The sequence below is a fragment of the Gopherus evgoodei genome, chromosome 14 (genome assembly GCF_007399415.2).
Source record: "Gopherus evgoodei ecotype Sinaloan lineage chromosome 14, rGopEvg1_v1.p, whole genome shotgun sequence".
NCBI classification, from domain to species: Eukaryota; Metazoa; Chordata; order Testudines; family Testudinidae; genus Gopherus; species Gopherus evgoodei.
Window position 1 is genome coordinate 3,910,152 of NC_044335.1, and position 27,278 is coordinate 3,937,429.

A 27,278-nucleotide genomic window follows, 5' to 3' on the forward strand; every position below is an offset into this window, starting at 1 on the left:
AGTGCCAACTGCAGTGCTCAGGGCCCCCTGCCACAGGGAAGCCAGGACATCCTTCCTGGGTTAGATACCCTGGGGGAGCGGGATGGCAATCTGAGTCATTCATGTTCTCAGATCCTTCCCCCCGCCCCATCTCTTTGTACTGCCCAGTTTTACTCCGTCCCTCCCTTGGAGGTGTCGGGGAGAAGAATTTGCAGGGCTGAGCACAGCTGCTTTGTACGTCTAAAGCATCTTCTATCCAAGAAGCTCCAGGGGCTTCACAGTGCAGCCTTGTGACCCCTCTGCAAGGCAGGGCAATGTGATCCCCATGGAGCAGACGGGCAGACTAAGCCACAGGGCGGTGAAAAGCCGGGTTTTTAAACAAGTCTGCCACTCAAAGGTGCAAGTGCGGTCATGGAAACTGAGCACAACTGCACATGCAATTCAGGCAAGTGGGACAATTTGCATGCACAACTGCAGATAGGTAGTTGTGCATTTAAATCCTATCGTAAGGCAGCCAGCACCAGGATTAGAACTCAGGAGCTAGTTTAGTCTTGTGCTTTTCTAAACACCAGCCCATGCTCCTTTTCCCTCACATCTCTTCCTCCCCTGCCCCCCCGAAGCTTTCTGCCAGTCATCTGGTTTTGCTGATTGCTCAGTCCATAGCAGAGCATCCAAGAATGCTATCAGAGGCGGTTAAAACCAGTGTTGAAAGCCAGCCTGTGTTCCTCTTTCTTAGTTTAGCTTTCTGTGGCTTAGATGTCTGGATCTCAGATGAAGTCCAGTAACCATCTGCCTGTGGTTAGACTTGCTGGGCCTCTTGTAAAAGACTCCATAGCTTGTGCTGATGGTAGCTCCCAGCTGAACCCCAAAACAGGTTCTCATAACTACTGTTGGCTGAAGCCTACTTCTGTTTGAGATGAAGCTCATTGTTTGGAGGGTGACAAAGGTCCATCCCTTGCAACAGAAGACTCAAAAAGCAGGGCAAGGTACCTGAGCAGCATCATGTGGAGAAGGAGGGGATCTATGTGGGAGGGGGTTTGTCAGGAGATTGCACTGAACTGGAGAGGGAGGAAGCAGTAGAACCTGGTGACATAAGCCGCTGGCATGCAATATGTTCCCCACTTCTCGTGCCAGGCTTATCAGCTGCCATGAAGCAATTCAACAAGACATCCACAGATCCCATTTCCATACAGCTGTGAGAAAAACAATGTGACGCAGACACTGTGTGTGGAAACTTTTCAAGTGATTCCCATGAGGCTGTGGCTGACCTTCAGGGCTCCTACAGCTTGTGAGGGGGATGCGAGAACTGCAGAGACCAGGTCCTGCAGGCAGTAGCAAGCAGACTACAGGAGGACTCAGGAGCATAAGTCTAGGGTAGTAATCATTGGATGGTTCTGTGCGGTGGAACTGAGCTTTCCAGAAGGAAGAACGTGTGGTGGGAATAATGATGGGAAAACACTAAGGCCTGCAACAAGAATGATCCAAGACATCACGGCTGTCTGCTGTGTTTGGGAACAGGAGGGAGCAGAAATACTGGGATCGTTCTTAAGAACAAGAGACCTAGGAGGAATAGTTCAGTGACTCCCAACTGTCAGGAAGCCCAAAATGTTTTTAGACCAGCCATGATCCTTTCCAAGATTCAAGAGTTGTTTACCCTGTCCAAGGGCCACTTGTGTATTTACAACCCACCTGCGTGCCCACGCGTCTTTATCTTCCACTCTTGCTGTTCCACCTCTCCCCCAGGGAACGTGTTGCTGTGGTGGGTGGCCCAGGGGAGTGGAAGTGGGGGAGTGAAGGGCTGGGGTCTGGCCACAGGGGCTGTGAATTATCAAATCCTAGCTTTGTTGATGGAGCTGCCCCCAGGCGTAGCCCTGTATGCAGACAGGTGGAAGTCAATAGTAACAGGTGTTTTAGAAGAGGAGCCCTCTTCTGGAAATGGGCCCTTCCACCATGACTGCTCCAGCTATGGAGCTCCAGCATTGTCGGGATCCCCTGTACAGTCCGTCTACAATGATAAGCACAGCTAGGTCTAGGGGTGGCATGAACTCCTAAGCAGGGCAGCCCCCTACATTCCATCCTGCAGCAGCGACTTGTCCCCCTCGGTGAATTAACCCTGTCCGAGCAGTAACTCAGCCCTGCTCCCTCCTGCCTACTCTCCCAAACTGAGCCACCCATTAACCAACATCAGCCTAAAACAGTGAACAGGTCCCCGGCCCAAAGCTGCTTGTCATGCAGATGGTCCTTCAAGGCCCACTGAGCAAGGCGGGGCTGTGTCCTCCAGAGCCCCTCTCCCAGCAGGGCCTCCCAGCAGTGTCCTTCTGATAGCCATCTGGGGAGTAAGCCTGCCTGCCGTGTGTGTGGGGGAAGGCGGTCCTGGGAGTTGGGGAGCTGGGGAGTATAGCAATGAGTTTTAGTACAGCTGTGGCTGACTGAAGCCAGAGGAGAAGTTCAAGCAGCAAACTCACTTCGGATTGCCCAAGAGCTGAACCAGCAGCCACTCTCACTACAAAACGAACAAGACTGAGTACACAGAGAGGAAGATTTCCTGTTCCTATGGTCAGCGGGGCACTAGGAGCCCCAGGTTTCAGTATTTACAATCCCCCAGCTCAGAAGCAAGTGCTGAGCCTCCCCCCTCCACCATTTTATCACTGGAGCAGAACTGCTTCCTCTCTCTGCAGTCCAGCCTTTCCGCCCTTTGGATCTCGTCCCAGCGCTCCAGCTGGTTCTGTTTGTTCAACCACGGCTGAGCGGAGGGTGTGCAAATCCAGCCCCCATTCAAAGTTTGCTTTCGAAAAGAGACTCATCACAGTGAGCTTCCAGGGAAGAGGAAGGTCTCTGGAGTTGCTCCAGCTCCTCACAGCACACAGCTGAAGGCTGGGACCCTAACAACTAGGCCTGCTACTGGTCAGTGCTGCAGTGTAGATGGGTTACCTGGTGCTCTGAAAGAAGAAAAAACCCCCAGCTGTTGAATAGCCTCCCTGTGCGTTACTCAGCTAACCCCTCACCAGTGCCTGTCAGAGAGGGGTGAGGATAAGAACCTTAAAGAGGCAGGAGAAGGGGTTGCCTGTCTGTTAGTGGGAGAGCTGCAACTTATGGCACAGGCCTGTTTCCCCAGCTACGGCTGAAGCTAGCCTCCCATTGGAAACAGACACACTCTGCCCAAAGCAGCTTCCACACAAAGAAGCCAGTCACCCTGCAGTGTTGTGGCAGATCATGCCCAGGTAGAATTTTCGTTTTGCTCATTCTTCCTCCTCCAACAATTTAAAGTTATGGTCTTTCAATGCATCCCATTGACAGGGCAGGTTTTCCTGAGGTGGGGTAATCACACACGCCCCCATTTCCAACTGGCCTGGCCAGTCTGCAGACTGGCTTTTAGCCCTGCCAAGAAGCACTGTTTGATTAGGTGAGGAATGTTAACAAGAACATAACGGCCACACTGGGTCAGACCAAAGGTCCATCCAGCACAGTATCCTGTCTTCTGACAGTGGCCAATGCCAGTGCCCCAGAGGGAATGAACAGAACAGATAATCATCAAGTGATCCATCCCCTGTCGCCCATTTCCAGCTTCTGGCAAACAGAGGCTAGGGACACCATCCCTGCCCAGCCTGGCTAATAGCCATTGATAGACTTGTCCTCCAAGAATTTATCTAGTACTTTTTTTAACCCTGTTATAATCTTGGCCTTCACAACTTTCCTTGGCAAGGAGTTCCACAGACTGACTGTGTGTTGTGTGAATGAGTACTTCCTTTTTTTAGTGTTAAACCTGCTACCTAGTCATTTAATTTGGTGGCCTCTAGTTCTTATGTTATGAGAAGGAGTAAATAACACTTCCTTATTTACTTTTCCACACCAGGCATGATTTTATAGACTTCTATCATATTCCCCCTTAGTCGTCTCTTTTCCAAGCTGAGAAGTCCCAGTTTTATTAATCTCTCCTCATACAGCAGCTTTTCCACACCCCTCATCATTTTTGTTGCTCTTTTCTAAACCTTTTCCCAGTCACATGCATCTTTTTTGAGATGGGGCGACCACATCTGCACACAGTCAAGATGTGGGCGTACCATGGATTTATAGAGGCAATGATATTTTCTGTCTTATTATCCATCCTTTTCTTAATGATTCCCAACATTCTGTTTGCCTTTTTTTTTTTAAACTGCCGCCACACACTGAGTGTATGTTTTCAGAGAACTATCCACAATGACTCCAGGATCCCTTTCTTGAGTGGTAACAGCTAATTTAGACTCCATCATTTTACATGTATAGTTGGGATTATGTTTTCAATGTGCATTACTTTGCATTTATCAACACTGAATTTCATCTGCCATTTTGTTGCTCAGTCACCCAGTTTTGAGAGACCCTTTTGTAGCTCTTCACAGTCTGCCTGGGACTCAACTATCTTGAGTAGTTTTGTATCATCTGTAAATTTTGCCACCTCACTGTTCGCCTCCTTTTACAGATCATTTATGAATATGTTGAATGGGACTGGTCCCAGAACAGATCCCTGAGGGACACCACTATTTACCTCTCTCTATTCTGAGAATGGACCATTTATTCCTACCCCTTGTTTCCTATCTTTTAACCAGTTACCAATCCATGAGAGGACCTTACCTCTTTATCTCATGACAGTTTACTTTGCTTAAGAGCCTCTGGTGAGGGATCTTGCCAAAGGCTTTCTGAAAATCTAAGTACACTATATCCACTGGATCCCCCTTGTCCACATGTTTGTTGACCCCTTCAAAGAATTCTAGTACATTGGCGAGGCATGATTTCCCTTTACAAAAACCATGTTGACTCATCCTCAACAGGTTACGTTCATCTAGGTGTCTGACAATTTTGTTCTTTACCATAGTTTAAATTGTTTGCCTGGTACTGAAGTCAGGCTTACTGGCCTATAATTGCCAGGGTCACCTCTGGAGCCCTTTTTTAAAATTGGTGACACATTAGCTATCCTCCAGTTATTTGGTACAGAAGCCGATTTAAATGGTAGGTTACAGACGACAGTTAGTAGTTCTGCAATTTCACATTTGAGCTCCTTCAGAACTCGTGGGTGGATACCATCTGGCCCTGGTGACTTATTACTGTTTAGTTTATCCATTTGTTCCAAAACCTCCTCTAATGACACCTCAATCTGGGACAATTCCTCAGATTTGTCACCTAAAAAGTCTGGCTCAGGTTTGGGAAACTCCCTCAAATCCTCAGTCGTGAAGACTGATACAAAGAATTCATTTAGTTTCTCTGCAATGGCCTTATCCTCGAGTGCTCCTTTAGCACCTCGATCATCCAGTGGTCCCACTGGTTGCTTAGCAGCTTCCTGCTTCTGATGTACTTTAAAAAAATTGCTATTACTTCGAGTCTTTGTTAGCTGTTCCTCAAATTCATTTTTTGGCCTTCCTAATTATATACGCCAGAATTTACGCTCCTTTCTATTTTCATCACTAAGATTTAACTTCCACTTTTTAAAGGAGGATTTTTGCCTCTCTCGGCTTCTTTTACTTTGTTGTTTAGCCATGGTGGCTCTTCTTTGGTTCTCTTCTGATTTTTAATTTGAGGTCTATGTTTAAGTTGAGCGTCTCTTCTAGTATCTTTAAAAAGTTTTCATGCAGCTTGCAGGGATTTCACTTTTTGCGCTGTACCTTTTAATTTCTCTTTCACTAAACGTCCTCATTTTTGTGTAGTCCTCCTTTCTGAAATGAAATGCTACACTGTTGGGCTGCTGAGGTTTTTCCCTTTATTCTGTGTTTGTTAAACTTGAACTGTTTCTGCCAGATTTTTCCTCTCACTCTAGCTTCTGTCAGGACCCTCAGCTTTTGACACCAGACATTAACTAGCAGCCTGTTGATTTTTCTCTGTCCCAGACTCACCATTAAGGGGAGCTCACGTATCAGCTATTGGAGAGATCAGAGCTCTTTCTCACTGGCTAGATGGTGCCACCCCGCGCTGCTGTTTTTACTTGCAGGTCTGTCGCATACGCGGAAAGCCTGAAATGTACTTCCCCGGAGCAGGGTCTGTACCTCTATCAGTCCCCAGATAAACTGACACACGAGCTGTACTGGAAGAGCCCTTGTGGCCCAAGGAGCCATAATTGCTGGGGAGGAGGGTGGATCATTAACCATTGGAGAGGACAGTTCACTCACTGGGGGTGGGGAAGACTCACTAGACACACCTTCATTTTAACTCCCATTATGCAACTCTAGGTTTACACACACACACACACCCCTCTGCCTACTTTGCATGTTACAAAGCAGCTACAAAGGCATCTCCAGGCCACAAGGGGAGGCTACAGGATAAGTTACCTGGCAGCTGCCAGCAATACCACGCTAGAGCACACCTAGGATGGAGGCAGGGTGCCTTCCCCACCAAGGTGATGCCTCATCAAGCATCCCCCTGGGAAAGAGGGTGGCACTGGGGTGTCCTGTGAGCAAAGCCCTCCTTCCCATGGGCCTGAGCTGGCCACAGAAACTCATTCCCTGGCAGACCAAAGTTCTCTGCCCCCATGAAACATACAACCCAGTCTGCAGCCACTGCTAAGCAGTACAGCTGCTACCAGCCCCACCACTACCCTCCAGGGTACACACCAGCCTGTCCACGAGTCGGCAGCCACCCTTCACACCACAGGTGCTGTAGGTCAGTGGTTAATAGCCCCCAGGCACAGCCCCAGCAGATAGACCCCCAAGCCCAGAGTTTGTAAAGCAGAGAAAGTGTTCCCCAAAGGGCTGCCATGCAAATCATCTACAGAGACAGGCAGCATCTCAGGGCGCCCTCCCCGAGGAGCTTTCAGCAGCATTAGCACCAGTGGGCAGCCTCCCCCTTCGGTGGCTAATTGGGCTGCCCAGTAGAAGGAGTTACAGGGGATGAAGAGCAGCAGGAAAGCCACAGCTCTCAGGGCCAGCACACAGCATTCATCCCCAGCTACAGGAAGGCACAACCTGCTTCAAATTGCATCCAACCAAGATCGCATGGGCACACAGGAAAGGCCACCCCCATCTAAGCCTCATGATGGTTCCCAGGCCACAGTCAGCCTACGTGCACAGCACTTGCCCTGGATCCTGCAGCACAAACAGAAACCCAGCCAGGCCCTGGCCCTCCAAGCCCCATGCCCCCCTGCAGGCCTCCCTCACCCCGGCCCAAAGTACCCGTGAAAGCCCTGCTACTGCGCTCCAGAAAAAGGCAGAGTCTTCTCCAGCCAGGCCAGGTTTGCGCTTCCTGGACATGGGCACTGAGGAGACCAGCTGACTGCCTCTGACCCAGCACACCCCAATTTTCTGTTAGCCCCACCCTGGGTAAGGTGCTTGCTGCCTTCTCTTTATAGCCCCCGCCCCCTCCTAACGAGCCAGCTGGGGGACAGCCCCACCCCCTCCCCAATTGTCAGCCCAGGCAGGTTCTCCAGGGTGCAGCTATTCTCTGCCTCTGGGAGCTGTTGGGGCATTTACACATACACCCGCCAGCTGTTCCTGCTGAGGGGGGTGTCCTGGGCCGCTCACGCAGAGGCCCCCTGCTCCAACGCCCTCTTGCTGTGAAGCTGTTGGCCGATGGCTCCTGCTCCATTGAAGGTCATGGCAGCCACTTCTAGCGCTGAGTCACACCTGCTGATGGGCCCTGGGCAGCTGTTGCCATGGGAACTGTTTGTCAGCTTTACTCTTGTGTTCCAGGGGAAGGAGAGGAGGCGGTTCCTCAGCAGGAGCAGGGCCTGATTCTGATCCCACTTAGCTGGGGTAAATGAGGACTAACTCCTCTGGAATCACCAAGGGGTGAAAAATCAGGCTCAAGCTCTCTGAGCCTCCCTCCTGCGGGCCCCAGGGGAATGACGGACCAGCTGGGAGCTGACACATGACACTGGGACCTGCCTAGTGCTAGGGAAGATAGAAGAATCCCTCCTTAACTTGTCTCACACTCATAATTAATCATTTGCACTTATGCTGCTTGTTTCATCCCTAGCTCCATGTATCTGGAGAAGTCTCCTTAGCCCTCTGTTGTCCATGGGGCCCAGGAGACACAGGTCAGGGGGTTAAGGGTTTTGCTCCGGGCTGCAAAAGGTGAAATTTAGCCCTGGGGAAAGGACTTTAGAGAGATGCATGCAGTGCCTAAGGTTGGTGCTGGCTGGCTGCACAGGGCTGAATTTCAACAGTTGCACAGCCAGGAATTGAAGCTACGTTTCTTGCCTCCCAGACCTTTGCCCTGCCCAGTATGCCACATGGTCTCCCTTCATCTACTGCAGCTCCTGCCCTCCTGACATCTCCTGCAAATTGCTGGTTTTGTTGTAATAATGGCTCTCCTAAGGAGAATGGCAGGAGACTGGGGGATTGTCTCTGCTGGGCAGAGCTCTGCTCACCTGCAGTCTGGGAGCTGCGGTTGGGAAGTTTTTGGCATGGCTTGTTTCAGAGCACAGAAAGCACCAGGAAGAGGTGTGTTCTCAACAGAGAGCAGCATCGCCTGCTGACTGGAGTGGAATGATTGAGTGGGCTGAGGAGGTGGGTGCGACTGGGTGGAGGTGGATCCACAGGGGGTGGGCTCTGCTGTACAGATCAAACCTGTCAGGAACAATTACCAGCTCCCACCCGATACCAACCCACCCGTTCGGACTGTGAAGGGGGCGAGGACCCGCTGATATTTCCCTTGCCCTGATGTGTGGGTGAGAGGCTGGAATTATTATATTTCTAACACAGGCCATGTCTACATCTAAAATTTTGCAGCGCTGGTTGTTACAGCTGTATTAGTACAGCTGTATAGGGCCAGCGCTGCAGAGTGGCCACACTTACAGCAACCAGCGCTGCAAGTGGTGTTAGATGTGGCCACACTGCAGCGCTGTTGGGCGGCTTCAAGGGGGGTTCCGGGACCGAGCAAACCGGGAAAGGAAACCAGCTTCGCCGCGGTTTGCTCTCTTGGTCCCGGAGCCACCCAGCAAACCGCAGGGAAGGAGACCTGCTTGCTCGGGGTTCCGGGACCGAGAGAGCAAACCGGGAACGCCGCGGTTTGCTCTCTCGGTCCCGGAGCCACCCAGCAAACCGCAGGGAAGGAGACCTGCTTGCTCGGGGTTCCGGGACCGAGAGAGCAAACCGGGAACGCCGCGGTTTGCTCTCTCGGTCCCGGAGCCACCCAGCAAACCGCAGGGAAGGAGACCTGCTTGCTCGGGGTTCCGGGACCGAGAGAGCAAACCGGGAACGCCGCGGTTTGCTCTCTCGGTCCCGGAGCCACCCAGCAAACCGCAGGGAAGGAGACCTGCTTGCTCGGGGTTCCGGGACCGAGAGAGCAAACCGGGAAAGGAGACCAGCTTCGCCGCGGTTTGCTCTCGCGGTCCCGGAACCCCGAGCAAGCAGGTCTCCTTCCCTGCGGTTTGCTGGGTGGCTCCGGGACCGAGAGAGCAAACCGGGAAAGGAAACCAGCTTGATTACCAGAGGATTCCTCCTTCCACGGAGGTCAAGAAAAGCGCTGGTAACTGTCTACATTGGATTACCAGCGCTGGATCACCAGCGCTGGATCCTCTACACCCGAGACAAAACGGGAGTACGGCCAGCGCTGCAAACAGGGAGTTGCAGCGCTGGTGGTGCCCTGCAGATGTGTACACCTTCAAAGTTGCAGCGCTGTAACTCCCTCACCAGCGCTGCAACTTTCTGATGTAGACAAGCCCACAGACACATTTTCAGATGGGAGTAGCAGAACTCTCTGGACTCTTCCTCCCTTATCCTGGATGAGGGTCATAATTCCACGGGTTCTCTATGCTTTGTGTCCCTCTGTACGCCAGGGCTTCATGCCCAGCCGAAGCAGGGGTACTGGGCATTCATTGTTTTCTTTTCTGTGTCCTTGTCCTGGCCCCTGCTGCTCCCCTCCCCCAGCTGAATAATCCGAGTACTCAGCAGTGAATCTAAAAGCACCCACATTTGCTCCATGCACATACAGCAGGTTTAGGGCTCACTCCTATGAGATGCTGGCTGCTCTCCCAAAGGAGCCATAGTGAGAAGTCGTCTAGTCCAACCCCTGCACTGAGGCAGGACCAAGTACACCTAGAGCATCCCTAATTTCCAGGGCTTCTTCCCCAAAGACCTATGTGGCACTGCGATAAGTCCTCATCCCGGCCCGGCCCCCATGCTGTGGACAGATGCATCACCAGACACAGACTCATTAACATCTTTTTATTTACCGTACAGAAAAGGAAGGGGGTGACCGTGACCCATCTCAAGACAGACCAAACTTTATTTCTTCTTGTAAACGTAATAACGAAAAGTAACCAGACTCCGAAACAATCTGTACATTTCAGAACAGCACAAGGGAGCAGGTGAGGGCTGATGGAGGCCTGTGCTGAGCCAAACAGTGCATCTCAGGCAGAGTCCAGACCTCGTCTACATTCCCTTTCATAGCTTTCATCTAGTTTAATTTCCCAGTTTTGCCCATGGTTGGAAAAGGAAACAATGGGCCAAGCCCCGCCCTTTCCTGCCTCTGTCTCAGGGTATTTTTGTTGGCCTGTTGCAATTCAGCACTAGCTGGAGGATGGAGAACATCACTGATGGTTGCAACGAGAACTCCATGATGAGCCAAACTCTCAGACATGGCTCCTCATTGATTTCTGTCATTGGGTGTGGGAGCGATCTCCTGTGAGCAGAGAGAGAGAATGGGGACAGCTAGCGTCAGTCTGCGCTCCTAATTATTTGCACCTGCAATTCTGTGCGCACAATCACTCCAAGGCATAAAGAACCGGACTCTGCCAGCAAATCTGGCAGCATAATACCTCCATTCACTCTGCTCCCTTAATGACTGTGTGCATAAAACCCCAGGCGACAAACGAGAGGCTGACTCGGGTGCCTTCAGAAGTGCAACGCTGTTGTGATTTCATTGCTTCATTAGGATCGTGCTTCTCTTGTGTGTATTAGAACGGATCACAGCTGTGATTTAGCTGGAATATAATGAAGTCCATAGGGCAAGCCCACCTTGCTCTCCAGGCAAGATGCCTTCCCATACAAATACAGGTCCCTCTGGGAGACACTGGATGTTCTCAGCAGAGGCATCTGAATGGATAGACTAGAAGGCAAGTAGCAGATGCCTCTGTTCCCATTAGAATATTTAAATTGGAAATGCCTGGCAGCACCTGGTGCCAGCACTGGGGACCTTTGAAAATGGGATTCCACGGCAAAGAACTACAGCGGTATGGTTCTGATTTGGAGCTAGAGCCAAACTCCCCCAAAGCTGGGAGGCCTTTGGACCTGGAGCTCTGGGTTGGTCCGTGATGGACCAAAGGGGCCAGCCACCAAGTTTGGATCCAGAGCTGAACTTCCCCAGCGTTTGGGGTATTCCGACTGGAAGGTGAGTTGGGCTCATCGCTAAGGATCACAGGGAGGATCAATAGTCAGTCATCTGAGACTTAATTAAAGTAATCTGCTTTCGATACAGCTGAACTAAACCCATAGCTGGGCTGATCGGTTCGGTACTGGAAACAACAGCAGGTGCAAGTCCCAGAGCTGACAGAGACAGAAACTGAGGAGGAACTTTGCAGGTTGCAATCCCTTCCTGGCTCGAAATATCTGGTTCTTCAGGGAAGCAGCAGCAGAGTGGTGCGCCTGGGTCTCCGCTCACAGGCCGGATCTGTGTGTGATGCCTGGGATGCTTGGCTGAGCATGGGAGGGCGATGTGGGTCGGGAGGAGTGATGCAGTCCAAACTGGAAGTATTCCGGCTGTAGAGGGGGTTCTATAGGTCCAAGACCTCCCCCGAGTACGCGTTGGGGTCCTTGTCCGACCGCGTTGTCACCTTGAACTGACGCCGCAGGAAGCCCCCGTAGCGCTTCTGATTGTCCCATTTGAGCTTGGGGCGGATCCTGCGCATGAAGCCCCCGTAGCGCTTGTGCAGGTCCTCCAGCTCCTGCCCCTCCCCGTCGGGGGCCAGCGCTGAGCTCCTCTTGGGGTACTTGCGGAGGAAGCCCCCGTAGCGCTTCATCTCGTCTTTTAGGTTTCCTTCCTCAGGCTCTTCGCTGTGGTCGCCTGTCTCCCTGGCCTCCAGCTCTGGGTAGTCCTCCGCTACCTCAGAGGCCGCCCTCTCCCCTGGCTTGCGGAAGAAGCCACCATACTTCTTAGTCATGCTGCCTTTGCTGTGGGCGTTCTCACGAAAGAGGGAGAAAATCTTGTTCTTGTCCAGTTTCTTCATGAAGCCGCCGTAGCGTTTGACCAGGTTGCTGGGGAACTCGCCGGGGATGGGGCTCCCCTCTGGCTCTGCCTTCGCCTCAGCCTCCAGAGGGGACAGGCCCTGGCCCTCCACCGCTGCCATCAGTGAGGCGAGGAGAGCCAGAGCGGTCTGGCACCTCTCCCACTCTGCGCGGGACAGCAAGGAGCCCTGACACTCCAGTGAACAGATCTGCAACACACCAATGAGAGCAAACCCATAACACCCGCCGGCTGTTCCCAACCACCAGGGCTCTCTCCAGTACCCTCGAGAGGGAGGAGTGATGTCTTAGGATTCCCCTTCCCAGTCCTGGAATGGACTCTAGCTCTACTCCTTGGGATCCCACCACATCCTACCTTGTAAGAGCCTGCATCCCACCCTGCTGCAGTGGACGGCTGAGTAATCTGGTCCCACAGTGGGAAGCAGATGCTTCCACACCTCTAACCTCCAGAGCCAGATACAGAGAGGGAAAGGTCGTCAGAGATCAAAAGGAGCCCCAGCCCCACGGCCCTGATTCTGCGTCGCGCGGCACTTGGGATCATCATAGACACTAGTGCAAAGTGGGTGTGAGATGCTGTCACATCAGACTGGTAGCTTTGACACAGACTTTGCACTAGTGTAAATGACTGCACAAAGTGCAGGGCAGTGGAGAACTGGGCCCGTGTTGTTGTTCTCTGGTTTCTGCTAGAGCATGCAAAGTCCTGAGAGCAGTTATGCTCTCTGTCCAACCTTTCCCCACCTAGCAGGACCAGCTACTTCTGCAGCTCTGCCACTGCCCTATACAAGGTAAGAAGAAATGCTCACGTTCAGCTAGATTTCAGAACTGTGTGCACAAAAGCACATTAGTGTGCACAATTACTGCAGTTGCACACACACAACCATGGCAACGACACCCCCAAATCAGGCATGCAAACACAGATGTGCAAGTCTGGAAAATCTGGGTCTTTGTAGATCAAGTGTTACCCCAGACGGGAAATAGGCTAAAACAGGGGCCAGTTTGGATACAGAGCTCATTTTATCTCAGCTCCAAAGCTGAGTTTGCTCCAGACTGCACCTGACATAGGACCCAGCACTTACCAGGGGACTGATGGGTTTCTCCAGATCCTGGGTCTGCACGGCACACATGGAGCACTGGGCTGCACAGTCTGCAGAGGCCGAATGAGCCAAACCCATGCAAAGAGCCAACACCAGAACCTGCCACTCCATTCTGCACAGTAGGCACTTCCTGTGGTGAGGAGGGGAGAGAGAAAAACCACTGATCTTTCACCATCAGATGCAAACCCCAGGCAATGGGTCCCCAGCACTACCCTCCCATAGCCAGGGGCACCCACAGCACTTGGACATGGGTGAGCCCACTGTGTGGAAAATTCAGTACTTGGCCTGGGAGTCCTCCATGAGTCAGAGACCACAGCGTAGCTTCCAGAGCAAAAACTATTGGGCCAATAGGAGTTAGAAAGCAACATGCCCCAGCCAAGGCAGATGATAGTCCGCCAACAGAGGGCATTGCACCGATGTCACACTTGCCCTTAACCAACAGTACCTACGTATAGGCGATCCCAAGGCAATGGAGCATGGGGCACAGGTCTGAAGTTCCTCACTCAAAGTGACTTGCCTGAGGTCACAAAGGCAGTGTGGAGCAGAGCTGGGATCTGAACCCAGATCTCCTGAATCCCTGTCCAGTGCCTAGTCTATGAGGCTTTACTTCCACGCAGCCTGTCCTCAGGCTGCCAGTGGGAGGGCGGGGTTAGCTGTGACCTTGCAGCTTGTGCTTAGCATTGCACATTCACATTAGTCCCACAGACATGCACAGGAAATGGCTGCCACTGGGCATCAGCAGTATCCTTGAGGAATTTCCTCTAGAGGCTGTTGAGCTGCTTGACAGGTTGCAGGGGCGTGAGCGGCATCACCACTGACATTTGCTCTGAATGGCAGGAAGGGGGCGTTTGCTGATCTTTGATGCAGCATGAATGATGATACAGAATTGCAAGATACGACTTCAGCGCGAAACATATAGGCATAAACACACCCCGCCACCTATGTGCAGACATAAACACACAGAGGCACATGCACACATGTTCCACCTAGATGTCTCAGAAACCCACCACTTCCACCCAGCTGGTAAGTTTTGCACACGTGCCTAATACACAACTTAGCCCAGAACTTCAGCTCATATAAATGAGCATAACTTCATGGAAGTCAATGGAGCTAATTCCAAGCTACACAAGCTGAGAATCTGGCTTTTTGACTCCAATATGCAGTAAAAGCTGTGTTATCCAGCACTTTATCAGCTGGAAAGCTCTGTTAGCTGGCATTTCTGATATCTCCCAATACAAATCTTCTGTCTAGTAACGGGGACGAGTATACTGCCCAGCACGTTATGCAAGTCAGCAAGATGGTATCAGGGATTTATTCAAAAAAGCAGCTTCCAGGGTCTGTCAGGATCATTACAGATTCAGCCCAATTTCCTACACCTTCTACAGCTACAATGATAATTGAGGTTGATAATGATGACCCTGTGGCACTGCAAGATCCTGAAGTGCCTTCTGAATCATCAAAGAAAGATTAAATTATATTCAGTATAGTTTCAGTGTTAAGTGTATTTTTAGTGATCTGGGTGTACACCATGCACTGCCCATAGTGATATGTAGTGTCATCGGATAACCTACTGTATAGAAAACTTTACCCGTCTACACCTAAGTGCTTCAAGAAACCAACCACTCTGCAGTGCAGTACTACTGCTGGATTGGTGAGTACCTGTACGCTATTTTATACTTCATTCATTTTATCGTATTCTAATTGTTTGAAAATTGGTATTCCATTGATAGGTAGAATTCTTAGTTAACAGGAATATTTGATTAACTGCCTCCCCATTCCTCCAATATGCTAGATACCAAAGTTCTTACTGTATTTAAGGAAGTCCTAGTGTCCCTGTGTACGTTTCTGACCTGTCTCTCAATGTTCCTAATGTCCTGGGGACTATTTTAAACATGCCTGCATACAGCATGTCTCTCATCAACAGGATCTTTCTAGTCTCATCAGCTCGTGGAAGATGTGGGTCCTGCTCTTGTAATGCTGTTCAGTAACCTGTTCCTCCCGGTGCATGAGTAAGAGCAACTCAAACACATTTATTCTAAAGCCTTTTATTTATCATTTTAAAGAGATTCTTTCTTAATCAACAGCAGCATGAATTTCTCTGCAGTGTTGTTGTCCCTGCGCTACCGAGGGGCTTAGAGAAGGTGAATCACTGCTTCTCTCACATGGCCTTGAAGAATAAAGGCAATGAAATCCACAGCAGCTATTCACAAAAGAAGAGCACGGGGAAGGAAGGAAGGAATTCAAGGTCTTTGCATTATCCAGTGACGGATGGCAGTACCTTTCCAATGCCCACTTCCTCAGTTCCCAGCTGCAATGAAAACTTCACACTCTGGTCTTCTTCCCTACGGGCGTTGAGCCTTCAGAAGGAGGAGACGGGAAGAGGTGGAGTTCAGGAAACTAGGCTCTGAAACTAACCTACCTCCATGTCACATTTTGGATTCTTCATCCATCAAATGAGAGGCCACACGAAGCACTCCTCTCCCTTTTGGATCTATGTCCAATCGCGTCACACTCATGAGTGAGCAGATGGTGCAGCTGGGCCGTGACACATGGAATTGGCTAACAGCACCAGCCATATTAGTTGGAGATTTCCACCCCAGAGACACCCTAGAAAGATTCCCTAATGGCCTGCTAGCGCGCCCTGTCCTCACCACAACTTTCTTCTCTCACAATATTCTGCACCCCCCCAAACACCTTCCTTCCTAATATCTAGTCTTCTGTACCTCCCCCCCCCACACACACACACACACAAACCCCATGCCTCCCAAATACCCAAACTCAGCCTCTCCCAGGGACAGGCATTCAGAACACTTACATCCACTGTTCCACTAGGAACAGAGTAAGTGGTAACTAAACTGGACCAAAGTGAGTCTTGCTGTGGAGTTCACTGGCATTGCATCAGAGAAGCCGGGGATTTGATGTGATGCCTTGTTCCTGCCAAGATTCCTCTGCTAATAGAGAAATGGGTGGCTGAGGATAAAGCAAAATGCCGTTGGCCTGTGGAGTGAAGGTGGCTGATCCCTACACCCCTCGACAAGGAGAAAATTATGTCAGAGGTGCTTTTATTTTCCAACCAGCAGTGAAGAAGAGGCAGTGTGAGAACTCAGCCTGGCACAGGAATATGCCATTTAACCCACGTTGCCTGCAACACAGGCCAACCCTCACACTTGCCATGAGATTACATGCGCCAGCCACTGTCCCTGTGCCCCTCCACTGCATGACACCTAAACATCCTGGACTAAGCCATTTTTTTCAGAAATTAGAAGCACAGCAGGTCACACAAGCCCAAGATACCTGGAACATCTCAACTCCCAACTCCCGAACCTTCATTCCTGGGATCCCTAGGTCATTAATTGTTTATGTTCAGTACAATTCCAGAAGTACCCATATGAATTAGGAACCTAAGTTCCATTGACTTTCAATGGAATTGAGGCACTGTTGAACATTTTGCTCCTTGAACCACATGTGTAAGAAGTTTAGTTGTCTCCAAAACATGCTTAAGCAGAAAATTAGCCACCAGTTGTCCCCTTGCTTTATTGTGACCATGTGATAAATATCCTGCTACCTTCTTGGTCCCTTTTGTCTCCAGGACAATGGCAAAACTCAGAAGCAGTCCATCAGGGATTACTGACGAGTACTGCAGTCTCTTGCATTCTCAGTCAGTATCTGTTAATGGACCATAATTGGCACTAATGAAGAAATATGTTAATGTTCCGATTATTAATTCAGGCTACGCTTTAATGTAATTTGATTTATCTGCATTATCGTATGCTGAACTATCTGCATTAATAGAACATCGAATTCACCAGGCTCAAAGCTGTTATCAAGACGCTCAGTAAATGAATGGCTGAATAATGACAATATTTTGCACTAATATAGTGCCTTTCATTTGTGGATCTCAAAGAACTTGAAAAGCCAGGAAGCCTCACACCATGACTGTGATAGGTGTTATCATAGTTATAAAGGTGAGTAATAAAAGGAACAGAAGGTGTAAGTGATTTGCTTAAGGTCATATAGCAAATCAATAGAACAGAACCCAGGAGTCCCTATCCCCAGCCTCCCACTCAAACCACTAATGGTTAAGTCACTCTCCCTCCTTGTTAACCTCTCGGGACGTGTCATTAGAAACAGGAATATGAGATACCCTGTTACTTTATTAGCCTCTCTGCTAGTCATGCAAATAGAACTGGTCAGAGAAAACTCAGCTAATGCCAATATTGATGCATAACTGTCACACACAGGTCAGCAACCTTTCAGAAGCAGTGTGCCAAGTCTTCATTTATTCACTCTAATTTAAGGTTTCGCGTGCCAGTAATACATTTGAACGTTTTTAGAAGGTCTCTTTCTAGAAGTCTATAATATCTAACTAAACTATTGTTGTATGTAAAGTAAATAAGGTTTTTAAAATGTTTAAGACACTTCATTTAAAATTAAATTAAAATGCAGAGCCCTCCCGTATCAGTGGCCAGGACCCAGGCAGTGTGAGTGCCACTGAAAATCAGCTCGTGTTTCGCCTTTGGCATGCGTGCCATAGGAGCCTACCCCTGCTGTAATACAACAGGAAGAGAAAGCTCAATACAGCACGAAAACAAAACTGATTTTTAACAGCCTAATTTATAATGCTCTCAGTCTGGAAGACTGAAATGCTGAAGGTCTTGGCTCTGCATGGAAAGCAAAGAAGAAAAGGGGAAGGGAAGCACCAAAGAGGAGGGGCTGGTATAGAACCGGTTAAAAGGAAGGACGGAGAAAAAGACCAATATGCTACTTGTCAATAAACACAACGTGTTCAGCTCCTCATGCCAGGTCTGTTAACAAGATCAGACTCCCCAGTGCCCCACTTCGATCCAGGTGCCCAGTGGGACTGGACGCTTGGCATCACACAAAAGCCTGAGGAAGGTTTCCAGCAGCACATGGAAAGAAGACAGCAACGAGTCCTATTTTCTAGCCATGAAAATCCCCTACCCAAGGCAAGGCCTGGGGATGAGGGGAGGGAGAGGGGAGGGAGACACACACTTGGGGGCTTGGGAAAGTGGTGCTTGACAGAGCGGGACCTGACACAGGATGACTGGCGTTTTTCTTGCCTAGAAGCCCAGCATTCTGCAAGCAGTGCAAGGCCTTCAATCAGGTTTGCATTCGACAGGGCCTGTGGCACAGCCTCTCACTGGGGCATGCAGTCGAGCCTCGCTCTGAACACCTCCCGGTCTCAGACTGGCCCACGCATACAGCCATTCCAGTGAAGAGTTGCCCTGCTTTATCCAAATCCCGATTTAGTCAAGCCAGCCCCACATTCTACATTCTGCTTGGATTAATGGGGCCCAACTCTGCTTCCTTCCTTTACTAGGTTAAGTCAAGACAGAAGGGCCAAATTCACACCTGGTGTTTCCAGATACTACTTGGCTTCACTGGCGCTTCACCTGCTTAAATTACGTGTAGATACAGCCTGGAGATTCGTATTTTCCCTGTTCACTATCGATCCAGAGTTTTCCGCATTAATAGCTTTTCTCTGTCTGATCCAGCACTGAAAACATCATTGATCTCTAAACTGAAACAAATGTCTGGCACCAGGGAACTGGCACCTATTTGTTGCTATGTTAGCTACGGCATTCCATGACATCAGCTCCTATATATTGATTTCTACCAAGATGATTTAAAACGCCTTGTAAAATGCAGAGCAGTGAATTAAATCCCTGGCTATCTGGTATTGGATTTCAGAGAGGAGATCAGAAAAGGAGCCCTCTGTGCCATTTGGAGAAGCCGGGCACCACCTTACACATCTGATAATATTTATCACACAGGCGTTTTCAAACCTGAGTGTGACAATTCCAGAAGCGACTAACAGACTATGAAATCAGAGCATTTGCCTGATAGTTAAGCTACTGGATCAGGCACAATGCACCGAACCTAATCCCCACACCCTCCACAGCCAGAGGACAGGGGGTTTCATGACACCCTGTGCAGCTGTAAATCCTCTGGGCAAACTGCAGGCTACGGTCACCAGTCATCAGGCAGCCAGAGACCTCTCCCGTGAACATAACTCACCCAGCACTGTAAGAAGTACTCCACACAGAGCTTAGCTGTGCTCTGCTCAGAAATGGAGAAGTGACCAATAAAAATAGAACAAAAGAAAAGGAGAGAGAGAAACAATGTAAGATAAAAGCAAAGGAGGGAACAAAAGGAAGGGAAGAGATAAAGAAAAGAAGAGGAAAAGCAGAGTTATAAATATCTACCATATTTTATATATGTACGCAATACCCACACTATAATGTGTGTATATATTCACACACACACACACACACACACACCAATACACACCATGTTACAGACACATCCTGGAGAGATAGATCTTTTCATTAATGGAATTTTAATAGATGTAATACAATTTAACTTCTTGCTTGCAGCTACCTATAATTAAGTTAAATATGCACCTTTGGGGCTGAATTCTTCCCTGCTTGGTCTCTGATCAAAAGTGGATTATGTTTTTAAGTTCATGCAAAATCCCTTCAGCCATTTCTGAGGACATTGTGTGCCATTATAAAGAAAGCAACAAATGTACAGTGTATTTAACTAACTAACAGAATGAAAAATGGGAAGTGAAGGCTATTCCTGTAGGTGATCATTTCAGAATCAGATTTTCTATATATTCACCTACTGGATTGATAAGCGGTGTGATGCAACATAATTAGTGGTTAAGAAGGGCTGCAAGGTCTTCAGATGAAAGGTGTGAAAGATATGAAGATAATTTTTTTTAATAATTATTATTGGCAATATAAAGTTAACATACCTTGCACTTTATACAACATAGACAGAGTACACTTACCTCAGCCCGGTTACACCAGTTTCTCCTCTCTAAAATCTATCATTCTGGATGTTTTCAGGACCTTATAAACATTTCTAATATTTCCCCTCCCCTCTCATTTGCATCCATTTTGTCTCTTAAAATGACCTGAAAAATGTCTTTTATGCATGTTTTGTTTTACCAAATAAAACAAAAACAAAACGCCAACCCTTAAACCAGAAACGCTGCATAATTCTACAGCAATGGGCCATTATTTTGCAACTTCCACTGCTGCTACTTCAGAGTTAGGTGCTACTGCTGTCGAATACTAGTCTTTTTTAAGGGAGTTATAAAGGAAGGAAATAGGTGTTGTCCTTAACCTCCATGTGCACTTTCTAGTTTATTTTGAAATGTGATTTGTTTCAGCATAAGTAATTCTGTCCTTTCTTGAAAATAGAAAGATATGGTATCTGAACTGAAATGAAGTATAGGAAAGACATTTACACAGATAGACTGAGTAGGCGACAGACAGCTATAGGGATGAAAAACATATCTGGAGACACGGAGCCTTATTTGCATGTAGTTAAGTAGTTTAGCAATTGAGAAGAGGTACTTGGCACTAGAAACCAACCAGGGGTTTTAAGCAAATCAAGTCCCTTTTAATGACAGAATTGCTACCCAAGCTGCAGCCTGTGCATCATTATTAGAAGTTGAAATGCAAGGAAAGGAAAAGCAAACCTGAAAGCAGAGAATTAAACTCCAAAAAGTGTTGGATTCAGAGAAGTGCATCATACACACACCTGTACAGACCGACAGACACACACATACACACACACACACACAGCTGGTGTCTTACCTGTGTGTTCCTCCCAGTCCCTGGAGAGCTCCCCACCCCAGGCAGAGTTTGGGTGGAAAGTTGATTCTGGGAGCTGCAGGCCTCCCTTGGAAAGTTGAGAGTCTCAGCAGATTCTGTCCACCTCCTTTCCTCAGCTTCAGGATAATCTGGTCATCAGTTAAGGGAGGGTGGGGGAGGAAACTGCTCTCTTTTTGCAGCTGTAGCTTTTGGCTTTGTAGCCCCCTGACGGCACCAAGGATGGCCGAGCTCTGCTTGTTCCCCTTTGGAATTACAGCCCTACTCTTTCGATCCCCTCTTTTTATTGACATGGAGCCTCCTCCTGTCACTGAGCCCCAGCTCAGCATAGGCTCTCCAGAGCCAATGGGGGGAGACGGAAGCTGTGAATAATCAGTCAGAGACTCCTCTCCACCACCCTGAGACGGCCTCCAATGTCCCCAGGCCCTTTAAACAGTAACTCCTGGGAACATGCACGAGGCATCTGCTCAAAGCAAGAGTGTGCAAAAGGGATTACGAAGGAGGAGAGTACACACACACACACACACACACACACAGAGGTTACCGAATGTGGTTACATTTGCAAATCTCCAAGTCTAACCCACTCCAGCCTCCTGAGCGCCTGCCCTGCCAAGTGGCTTTCCTAGTGACACTGCTGGGCTGTGGGATTGCTGGCCATGTTGCGATAAGCCAGAGGATGCGCCAGACCCAGAGACGAGCCATTCCCAAGCAGCCTGGAACTTAGGGTGAAAGTCACCAGCTGCAACACAAACGGACAGACTCCTCTCGTAGGCTGGCAATGGAGCAAGGTGCTTCTCACCTCTGGTAGCTGATTCAAATCCAGCCCAGACTGGTAGTCACCTGAAAGTCACCCACCTGCTGGCCATCTGACAGCCCGTATGAGATGAGATTGGTGGGTCTCAGTCCAGCTGCCAGGGAATAGATGAAACTCACTATGAACACAGTAGCTGGCAAAGAGGCGCAGGACTGAATACACCCTGGGGACTAAACTGCCATCCCCACCACCCCCAGACATGGCTCCTTGGGATCAGAGGGGAGGCCACTCTGGCAGGAGGCAGCACACGGAGACGGCACTGCCACTGCCCTGCTTGGTCTGTCCTGTGGCTCAAGAAAGGAATTCAGCCTCCAGGCCTGTTGATCTATCACCAGCACAAAATTCAAACATCACCCGTAAAGAGTCAAAACCAGTGAAGCTGCCACCTGCCCTCACCTGTTTTCCAGCTGCCAGAAAGCCTTCGTCAGCTCAATAACGTCTTTGAGATGGAGTCAAGCTTCCAGAGCTATGGACAAGACAAAGAGAGAATGCACAGTCACATGGACTCTGGGGAAAGGCCTGGCCCAACTAACTGGATGTGTATTTCCAAATATTAAACCTGGGACACAGGGCCTTCAGCATTCAGATTCCTGCCCTCCCCCCTGTCCCCACCCTCAACTCCCCCCCTCTACCACCACCCAGGCACCCTCATGCTGCTGAGACATCTGTCCACAAGGCCAGGGAGGCCCAGAATTTACCTCTACTGGCAACTATGCCAAGACACCTATGTTCTCCAGCTGCTTCTTCTCAGAAAAGAGCTGGAAGGGACCACCAGGGGACTAGTGTGTCTGAAGGCAAAGAGATTCGCAGGCCACAGGGGCTCTCCTCGGTTGCTTCAACTCTCTCCTCCCTCCCTCCCTCCCTCCCAGCAGTCCCTTACCCTGACCTTCTGCGCTCTATACGGAACAAGCCTCTTCACTTGTTCGAAGCTTCCACCTCTGCGCTTGCTATTGAAATGCAGGTTTTTATTCACAGCCAGGGGTTGGTTGTACTTTCCCCCATCGCACACTCCACCTCCTCTTTCCCTGCACATCGAGCTATTGATAATTACCTTGGGAAAGAGACAAAGAGATGGGAATACCATTAACATAGAGGAGGGGAGTGGAGGCAGCCGGACAAGGGAGAGACAGAAATGTGCCCAGATTCTATTCCCCACCCTGATTCTGATTCACTAGGGCCCAGACTGGCATCAGGGCATTTTTAAACATCTGCCAACCCTCAGTGCAGGTGCACAAGCTAAATTTGAGTGTACAAGCCTTGAATTGCACACGTGCATCAGGGGTTAAGCTTGAGGAAAACTGGGCATGGACTAAAGTACATTGTGGAAAATCTGGGCACTACAGGCAAGTCACCAAAAACCCTCTGTGCCATCCCGTTTTCCCATCTGTAAAATAGCGGTTCAATTTATCTGAGAGGGGTCATTCATCATGTAAGAGCATTAGATGAAAGAAGCTACACAAGGGGCATTCTCATCGGTAGAGTTCCTTATTGCCAGTTTCACCCCAAGCAGCAAATATAGCCACAAAAACAGACTGAGCAGAGGCTATAGCGCTTTAGCAATGTGCCTAGGGTCGCCCTTTACCTCATCCTCTTTCAGACATGTGTGAAAAACTCCCAGAAATTTACTCACTATCTTTCCCTCTCTTTCTTTCCAGTAAGTCTCAAATGAAAGAAACCAGCAGGGACCAGCAAGCAGGAGACGCCTGACTGGGGTGACGCACAAGAGGTTATGATTCTGCATCTCCTTTGCACCAGCATGGATGCCTGGGCACAAACAGAAAAAGCTCTTCTCTTTCTCCCTCCCTCCTCCTCCCCCAGTAAAGTTTATGCCTTAAAAATGAGAGAGGCTCTGACATGGTTACTGCACGTGATGCCTTTCAAATATTAGTGATAATCCAGGATCTGAAGAGCGTACTATTTTTACCATCTCTCTCTCCAGAGGGATGTTTCCCAGCAACCCCTCCCTTCCCCTTAGCTTGAAAATTGGCTTGCTGGATACTTGAAGTTCCTTCTTGTGAATAAAGAGATGGGTTGAATTAGCAGGTAAATCTTAGTTCTCTACAAAAGCCTCAGGAGGCCACTTGGTAGGGATGGAGAGATGCCCATGAGATACGAGAAACATTCAGCTTTTAATAAAAGTATTTTAAATCCCAATCCTTTCAAAGAGTTTCTTACTGGGACGTGCACAAAACTAGGGTGATTCTGCACCTAACTGGCCAAGCCTATTGCATACGCAAACTCCACATTTGCACATAAAGATGGGAATTTGTGCACAGATGTCAGCTTGTTAGGAGCACAATAACCCAACTATTGTTTACATGTGACCTTTGCTCATGCTAATTCTGCAGATGTACAGCTTGCAGGCCCTCTGAAAATCCAGCTCCAATTCAGGGCAGGTTACATGGAACACCTGTGTAATCACATGGGGTGAAAATCACGCCTGTCCAGAGGATCGACATAAGGCCCATGAACCACCTAAGTTCTGCTTGAGTTCAAGCATGGGATCTTCTGCTGACCCTTTGCATGGGGTAAATTTCACCCTATGTTACTAGCCACTGAATTCCACAAGAAGTCAATGTGACTAGTTTTATTCCAAAAGTAGCATGAGGAAGGGGAAGGCCATGGGACACTGCCATTTGAGACAGGACTTTTGTGTTCAGGATCTTTGCTCGCCAGACTAAGAGTGGAAATGGAGGGGCAGCAGCAATTTCTACCTTTCCATAAGATGCTTCCAGTCACAGAAGGCTGGTGCCCTCACAACAATACTCTGTAAAGAGTTATTACAAAGCATTGTGCATTTCTAAAAACGGTCCTCAGGGACAGATGATGGGTTTCATTGATCCACTGGAAAGACAAACCACCACTCTCCATTGATAGCTCTGGCCAGGGAGTTGAAAGAGAAGTTCCCCAACCTACATGAAGGAGCAGAGATTCCAGCTTGCTGCTCACATCTGACTGACTAACGTGTGTTGACATTAATAGATAAGAGACTTGTCATGGGAGGGCACACTACCGAGGGGCTGGAGTCACCTTCTTAACTCAGCCCATTCCTCTGCTTGGCTTTGCATACGTGGACTCAGGCACCAGTGTAGTAAAAAGCAGCTGCAAACCACAAACACCCCTGGTCTAGCTGGTTAAGATCACAGCTATCCTCAGAGCGATTTAACCGTTGTTGTTAGGCACAATGGGTAAGATTCAAAGGCCACTGAGGACAAGTCAAAGTTTCCCGTTAACTTCAGTAGGTTTTGGATGAGGCTTTATGTGGGCATAATGCTTAATACTGGAAACATTCTCCATACACAGAAAACTGTCATTTCTAGCAACTTATTCTCCCAAGTTAAGACCCCAGATGTTTAAAACCCAGGCTCCCTTTTTTTATAACCTGTATTTATATGGACCCGTTAGATGTCATGTTAGTGTCTGATCACCTCTGAGTGCCATCAGCCGCGTTCCCATAACAGTGCCTGCGCAGCTATAAGGCCTGACTGGAAACGGAACCTGTCTCAGCTTCCATGCTGCACCAGCTATTGTGAGAGCTGAAATGGATGTCAGATACATCGTTACCTGACTGTAACGCACCACTTCATCAAACATTGATCTGACATCTGTTGTGCCCACACAACTGCAAGTGCAAAACTAGAAGCCAGGGTTTTTTTTGTTTTTTGTTTTTAAATCTGTCCCCGAACGTATGACATACTGAATGCACACATGCTGTGTGCAATTCACAAACAAGGACAGAGGGAGAGAAGAGCTGCCTGCTCCCTGTTAACCCTGCTTATCTTTAGAGACTCAGAATTCACAGAGAATCCTGGACATCAGATGGAATTCAGCCCCCAAAGGGCACCTGAAAGTCCTCGCAGCTGCTTTGCTTTGAACCAGTTCAGTTGCACCGTAGAAAAACCTGCTTTGGGAGACCAAGCACCAGGCTTGGGTTATTCACTCTAAGATTAAAGTACTTAGTAATAAGATTTCTTAATAAGAGTTTGTTTCCTTTGGCTAGAGGGGAAAGTCAAAATTGCTTCTCTTCCTAGAGCAGATGAGTTTATATTAATCTCAGTTTATATTGCAGATTCTCTCTCTCATCTTCGGCTCTGCATAGCTAGTGTTGAGAGTCCTCTCGTCTCGCATTGCTGAGTTCCCTTCCATCTCCCACAGCCTGACTTCCACTAACACTCTCAGTTCACTGACCATCTGGTGCCAGCTCAGCTGCTCAGGCCAGGGAGCATGTAGCTACAGGGTCCTCAGCGGAGTCAGGGAAATGAACAAAAAAGAAAACCCACTCACTAGTAAGTGTAATTAATATTCATCTGTCTCTTCCTAATGGAGACTGTCTCTGACTCATGCTGACATTTCGCTGGGACAATGTTAATTAAGCACCTGGGTAAAGGAGACAAATGTGCAGTAATAGAAAAGTTAAGTTTCTTAACTAGAGCAGTTAAAGCTGGGTAGGAAGGAGAGAGGATTAACATGAGTCGCAGGCTAGTGGAAAAACAAGTGGAGTTAATTTCAGCTAATGTCACACAGCTCCTCTCTTCACAATTGTAGCCCCTCTTCACCAGGGCCAACTGGCAGCTGCTTGAAAACCCCTGAATTTTGATGGCAGCTTGCAGAGTTCCCTGGAACTTTCCAAATTTCCTTGAATGAAATCAGCTTCTTCCTGAGTCCCCCCCTTTCGATGGCCAGGATGATCTGCCTGGAACAGGAAGCGTCACCTTTGGTCAATCTCCAGGGAATACCACGTAACCGTTCAGACAACATGCTCCAGCCAGCACCAGCTCTGCCATACAAGCCAGAGGAGGTGGACACCGAGGACTACAAAATACTAGGAGCAGTAGAACATTATATTGGAAGAAGCATGTTGTATCCATAGCAGCACCAGTCGAGCAGAGTGAGCAGATGCATACCTACTGGGAACAGTCTGGAAAAAACATGGTGGAGCCATTACATTGTTGTGAGTTCACTTAAAATCCAGGGAAGTCCGAGCACCTACTTCTCAGGTCTACCAAGACAGATCACAGTGCACTGGGATTTATGGGGCTGTCCCTAAATAAAGGATGAATGGCATCTAGATAGAACATTATTACATTCAGCGAGGTGCTTCTAGCCCTCTCTGGCCCTCTCCTGCTACTGCATCTTATGGGTTCACCGTGTGCATGACTACAGGCTGTCCCCAGGCAGATGAAAACCCCAGAGCCAGCACTGACTCCCAGACAGGAGCAGGTAACTCACTGCCCAGGGGCCATGCCTAGCTGCAAGTCCCCATGCAATAGCAACCACCATGCCCAACTCGGGCAGCAGTTCTTGGAAGTATCACCATCAAAATGGAGGTACTGGCTGCAATTTTCAGGGAAGCAAAGTGGCACTGCTGCTCACTAGATCTGATGATAGAAACATGTTGGTCTTCAAGAGACCAGCTATTTCCCAAAGGTTGTTTGAACAGTCCTGATGGAACCACAATAGGTACATAAAGCTGCAGCCCTTGGAGACTGGATGGCTCAAAGGCTTGGTCATGGTGATATGGCATCTCTGGAGTGCCAGTTTACTTCCAGTCCACCCAGAATGCGAACGAGAGTTACCACCATCTGACCACACATGACGTCGG

The 27,278-nt window shown here is 48.9% G+C and overlaps 1 protein-coding gene across 3 annotated transcripts; it reads right to left on the reverse strand.

The window, feature by feature from the left end:
- Positions 1–10,091: 10,091 nt before the first annotated feature.
- Positions 10,092–23,383, reverse strand: PDYN (prodynorphin). Of its 3 annotated transcripts, XM_030532772.1 has the most exons (5): positions 23,307–23,383; positions 22,557–22,727; positions 22,073–22,142; positions 13,199–13,346; positions 10,092–12,313 (listed from the first exon to the last, which is right to left on the reverse strand). In XM_030532772.1, exons 4-5 carry the CDS (start codon positions 13,325–13,327, stop codon positions 11,654–11,656), a joined length of 789 nt encoding a protein of 262 aa, XP_030388632.1. In that variant the 5' UTR covers positions 13,328–13,346; positions 22,073–22,142; positions 22,557–22,727; positions 23,307–23,383; the 3' UTR covers positions 10,092–11,653. The 3 variants fall into 3 exon arrangements, with proteins under 3 accessions (XP_030388632.1, XP_030388633.1, XP_030388631.1); XM_030532773.1 differs by lacking the exons at positions 22,557–22,727; positions 23,307–23,383 and adding an exon at positions 15,495–16,167 and having other exon boundaries at positions 22,073–22,094; XM_030532771.1 differs by lacking the exons at positions 22,073–22,142; positions 22,557–22,727; positions 23,307–23,383 and adding an exon at positions 20,848–21,672.
- Positions 23,384–27,278: the final 3,895 nt, after the last annotated feature.